The sequence below is a fragment of the Monomorium pharaonis genome, chromosome 9, assembly GCF_013373865.1.
Source record: "Monomorium pharaonis isolate MP-MQ-018 chromosome 9, ASM1337386v2, whole genome shotgun sequence".
Classification (NCBI taxonomy): domain Eukaryota; kingdom Metazoa; phylum Arthropoda; class Insecta; order Hymenoptera; family Formicidae; genus Monomorium; species Monomorium pharaonis.
In genome coordinates, this window is record NC_050475.1 from 22,060,814 (window position 1) to 22,066,229 (window position 5,416).

The window sequence follows — 5,416 nt, forward strand, 5'->3', positions numbered from 1 at the left end:
TTATAAATTTCATAAAAATACATAACAATTATTACTTTTACTTGTCTTATAAATTTCATAACGGATATTTTCTTTTATCTCTAACCGAGAAAAACGTGATGAATTTTTTATCTTTCACCCTGTCTATATATACATACATACATATATATATATATATACATACATATATACATACATACATACATACATACATACATAATACATACATACATACATACATACATACATACATACATACATACATACATACATACATACATACATACATACATACATACATACATACATACATACATCATATATACGTACATACATACACATACAACACACACATACAACACACACACACACGCGCGCGCGCGCGCGCGCGCATTTATACAGATGTACAATCTGTACATTAAGGAAAGAAAAAATAAGCGAATAAATTTTATATATGCTGTAAACTATACATGCGTACGCGCACAGAGAGAGAGAGAGAGAGAGAGAGAGAGAGAGAGAGAGAGAGAGAGAGATTAACAGATTATTTTCAAGTATATATCCTTCATGTTTTAGTAAATGCAGGAAAATTTCATTGAAAACTACAACTCACAAAATAAAAATCAATATTTAGTATTAACTTAATCCCAAACATTGCGACATACAATCTCTATATTGTTGTCAGGATTTTTCTTACTAAAATAATTATTCATGTAAAATAAGGAAAAAATTTCATCAAATCATATATTAAGTTTCTGCTTCTTCCACTTCTGATGCATCTTTTTCTTCTTGTGCTATCATGAAATACATATAAAGATATTTTAGGTATAAATTAACAAAATTCATGAAAAGTTGAAATAATATTTACTTACTTGAGGTTGCTGAAACTGTGTTTGATTCGCGTTACTTTGAGTACTACCACCTTGAAAGCTGCTAAAGTCTACCGATTTATAATTAAATTTTTCCGATGGTAACATACCCTGCCTTTTTAACAGTTTCTCATTCACTTTTTTATCACCTTTTTTCCTAGCTCTGTTATCGAATTGAGAGACTTTTGTCATTATTATTATACAGAGGTCGGCAAGAAATGCACTTCTCGGCCGATTTCAACAAGCGCCATCTCCCACTACTCCTCTTGCCCCGCGTGCCGCGCGCGCTGCCTACGAATCGCGCGGTTTGTAGGCCACGTCAGCGGCACGCGGAGCAAGAGGAATAGTGGGAGGCGGCGCTTGCTGAAATCGGCCGAGAAATGCATTTCTTGCCGACCTCTGATATTATATTATATATGTATTTTTTTCTTGGAATATGTATAACTTACCTAATCGATTTAACTGTTTCACATTTGTTGCCCTGAGTTTGCGCGAGACTCTCTTGCACTTTCCGCTCTTCGATCGCTTCCTGTGCTTGCTGTTTTGTTTTTTTAGACATATGCACAGTTCCAACATCCAAACATGATGTTGACGTCGTCATTGAAAAGTCGTTACCATCGTTGTTTTTCTGATTTTTATTTCTATTATTAAAGTCTCTTTTTCTTTTTCCACCCTGTATTTGACTTAGAATTACCTGCTTAAATTTCTTCTTTTTCTTTTTGGATGAAATCTGCACTTGATTATTTGTCTGAGACACTTGAATAAAGTGTTGATGAACTCTGTTTTTACTTTCGTTAATCTCAGTCTCGTTTATGTATTTATCCTCGATTTTTACAGTCAAATCCTCTTCTTCTTTCTCTTTATCATGCTCTTTCTTTTGCCGTTGCTCTCGTTGTTTTGCTTCCTCGTCCACTACCATTGGGATAACGCATTTGTATCTCATAAACGGACTTACAAATATAATCTCTTTTTTCTCCTCTCTCTTATTGCCTTTCATTTCTTCATCCTAAAAAAAAAGAAATGAATAAAACAAGCATTTCATATATTACAATTATAGTATACTGTAAAGTGTATCACTTCACCTCTGATATAACTGGTGTGTCAAATATCGTTACAGTGTGCTTGACCATTTGGCACTCGTTGGCCTCTAACGGTCTAGACACGATCTCCTTATGATCCTTATCCAAAAGACATGGCAAGTCCGCTCTCGCTTCTGTACCGCTCGGAATATCATGCGGTATATACAGGAAGGAAACCCCAGTATCCACCATCGTGTGATTTGGTTGCGTCAGTCTCTGCCGAATATCTTGGTCAGGAATAGATTTTACAAGTGGCTGCTCCCTAGCCTTTAACACCATCTTGTGTATTTTCAACAGATTTTGTCGCACTAACGGTGGAATAGGATTGCAACACGCGAGAATACCCTGCATCTCGCGTGGCAGAGTCTCGGCTATGTTAAGCAGCATGTGATTCGGCAAAACATAGCCGATGCTGTCGTCCTCCTCCCTCGCGACGAGATCTCGCCATTTGTGCAATTCCAAGAGCGCATACATCTGTTTGTTGTTAAATGACTTCTGACTCTTTCGGTACATGTTGATACAACTTTCCTCCGTCCAAATTGGTTTCACGTACGTACGCTTACAAATCTCGGTGCTTTGATCATACACAGCCTTCAAAATATTGCTCTTGCCATTAGCCGCCTCAATTAACTCGTTGTTCAGCATGTCCTTTATGTAAAGTAAATAATGCGTATCTTCTCTCGCGTATCTCATCAGTTCTGACGGTAAAGGTCTTATACGCCAGTCGGCCAATTGAAAATGTTTATTGGGATCTATACCGCAATATTTGTTTAACAAATAAGCCAAACTGAGGTAGGGTAGGTTAAGCTGTTTCGCGGCTTGATGCGTGTCAAACATGTTGACTACGTACAGAGACAAATCTCTTTGTAGCCACAAAATATCCATGTCTGCACCATGGAAGACCTTGAGAATCGAAGGTTTTGTAAAAATTTCATTGAGTTGATGTAATTCGGATCGCAGAGTCAAAGTGTCAATTAAATAATCGGTTGTTGTCGTTGATATTTGCATTAAGCAAGTTATGCCTTGAAACGTTCTGTAAGAATGATGTTCCAAGTCGATAGCTATTTCTTTGCAATTTCCCAGGTCCTCCAGGAGAATCCTGATATCAGCTGGTTTGTCAATAAATATGAATTTAGTGTCGTCCAATGATTTGTACTTTACAGATGTGCTCTTCTTTTTCAGTTGACATTTAGGCACTTGAAACTTGTTTAGTTCAAACTCATATGGGTGATTGAAGACCTCGTTATGTTCACCTTCCTCAACATATAGAGCTAATGGTTTTAGAGAGTTTGGTTTCTCCTTAATTCGAGGTATCCATGGCTTTGAACTATTATCAATTTTATCCTTAAACATCAACTGTGGCCTTTGTACATTTTTTCCACCCAACAAACGTACTTTCTCTGAACTTTGGTCCTTCTCCGAAACTTGGTTGGAATGATTAGTCCTTATATTCCAAGTGCCATTCACAACTGGTTTTGGCACTTGCGATACAACCAATTCTACCTGAGGATTTCGTAGAATACCACTTTCCTCGTCCATCAATATGTTCTACAACAACAAACACAAGATGAAACAATTAAGACTCACTCCATTTATAAACAAATTGAAACTTGTGTGTTGAAACCATAGACATATTAAGGTAGACTGCTTACAAGTATCAAAACCTTAGGTAGTGTCCTCTACTAAAAAGGGGGAACAAATTAGTAGAACACTTTTCTCTGATACATAATAGATAAGGGAAGAAAGGGAAGGAAGGGGAGGGAGAGAGAGAGAGAAAGAGAAAGAGAGAGAGAGAGAGAGAGAGCTGTTCTATCAACTCATTTCTATCTTTTCTTTGTGGAAGACATTCTTCTCATAAACAATTTATCTTAATATGTCTATGGTTGAAACTATTATGCAAAATGCTCACAGCTTGATCTAACAGTTGGTCATTTGCTTCCAATAAAAGATCAAATTTTTCATCACAATCTCGAGTTTGAATGTTGCTAGAACCTCCTGCTATTTTTATTATGCTCTGCATTGTAGCCAGCATTCTCTCCATATCTTTGCGTCTGGCGTCGTTAAAGCTTGGAAAGCAAGTGTAATAATTAAAATTGTCCCCAGCAGGCAAATTATTAGCTGCTTTGATTCCAGCTCTCATCGCATCAAACGCATCCTAAAATACATAGCATTTCTTCATTTTCAGGTACATAACGTAAACAAGCTTGGAGAGGCGACATCGACAAACAAGGAAGTGTACCTGGAGATAATCGTCAAAAGTTTCATATCCAGGAATAAGGTGGGCCGATAGTGGCGATAGCGATGGCGGTTCATCCTTCTTTTCGGTTTCGAGGTCGTCATTTTGCGAGACGCTCGCCTCATTACCCCATTCTTCGGCAAATTCCATGTTTGCTACAAATTATTTTCTCTCTCGTAACAACTAATAACGTAACAACAGACCGCAGCAGTGGTGCTTTTTTGGAGGTTATTCACGCGTTCAACTGCGTTCAACTCTTGATTCTACTCTTGGCTTGTTCTTTTTCGCTGCACCGCTGCAGTCTGCACTAGTGCAAGGTGCAACAGACTAAAGCCCCCGCACAGACTTCTGCATAAGGCCGGATCTACAATAGGTGTAGTAAGCCTTATGCCATAAGAAATTGACCAATTATAATCGAATATGAGAAGAATAATCGAATATAATTGGTTAATTCTTTATGGCATAAGGCTTACTACACTATTGTAGATCCGGGCTAACACAAAAAGGTTTGTTCTTGGTAGCTGTACTGCTGTACTGGTGCAATAAGTTAGAATGAGAAAAAAAATATATATCCATACAAACTTGCATAAGCGCATAAGCATATACATAAGAAAATTGATTGGTCTACAAGCACTTACATAAGAAAGTAGACCAATCGAATTCCTTATGCATATGCTTATGCGCTTATGCAAGTTTGTGTGGATATACCATAACTTATTGCACCAGTGCAGCAGTGCAGGGGCTCGATTTTTGAATTCATTTGCAAGAGAAACGTATTCGCAAATTCTGTCTTTACAGAAAAGTTGGAAATTTATTGGCTATCGTATGGCTATTAACCAATAAACTTACAACTTTCTGTTAGAGCGAGTACTTGCGTATACGTTTCTCTTGCGAATGACTTCAAGAATCGAGCCTCTGTTCTTTTTAGCTGCACTATTACACTGGTGCAATAAGTTAAAGTAAGACAAGTATATTTTTTCTCATTCTAACTTATTGCACCAGTGCAACAGCTAGAAAGAACAGACCATAAGACAAGTATATTTTTTCTCATTCTAACTTATTGCACCAGTGCAACAGTGTGGGGCTGCGTTCCGTTTCAACGCATGATGCGCATAATGCATTGTTCATCCTTGTTTAACGTTTGACAAACAACAAGGATGAACGATGCATCATGCGTATTATGCGTGAAACGGAACGCACCCCAGCTAGAAAGAACAGACCACATGAAAAAGCACCTTTATGCTAGCATCGCTAAT

At 37.6% G+C, this 5,416-nt stretch overlaps 1 protein-coding gene across 2 annotated transcripts; it reads right to left on the reverse strand.

Moving 5' to 3' along the window:
- Positions 1 to 523: 523 nt before the first annotated feature.
- On the reverse strand, positions 524 to 4,472 carry LOC105836160 (exosome component 10). Of its 2 annotated transcripts, XM_012679999.3 has the most exons (7): positions 4,164 to 4,472; positions 3,834 to 4,079; positions 1,928 to 3,472; positions 1,540 to 1,851; positions 1,295 to 1,473; positions 849 to 1,008; positions 524 to 770 (listed from the first exon to the last, which is right to left on the reverse strand). In XM_012679999.3, exons 1-7 carry the CDS (start codon positions 4,308 to 4,310, stop codon positions 717 to 719), a joined length of 2,643 nt encoding a protein of 880 aa, XP_012535453.1. In that variant the 5' UTR covers positions 4,311 to 4,472; the 3' UTR covers positions 524 to 716. The 2 variants fall into 2 exon arrangements, with proteins under 2 accessions (XP_012535453.1, XP_012535451.1); XM_012679997.3 differs by having other exon boundaries at positions 1,295 to 1,851.
- Between the last annotated feature and the right edge of the window lie 944 nt (positions 4,473 to 5,416).

What these genes read in the sequence shown, in the direction of transcription:
- LOC105836160 (XM_012679997.3), bottom strand. Translation starts at nt 4,310, where the DNA reads ATGGAATTTGCCGAAGAATGGGGTAATGAGGCGAGCGTCTCGCAAAAT. An exon ending in CTTTTGACGATTATCTCCAG is followed by an intron (nt 4,080 to 4,163) that starts GTACACTTCCTT and finishes TATGTATTTTAG; the next exon opens with GATGCGTTTGATGCGATGAG. An exon ending in CACAGTTTCAGCAACCTCAA is followed by an intron (nt 771 to 848) that starts GTAAGTAAATAT and finishes ATTTCATGATAG; the next exon opens with CACAAGAAGAAAAAGATGCA.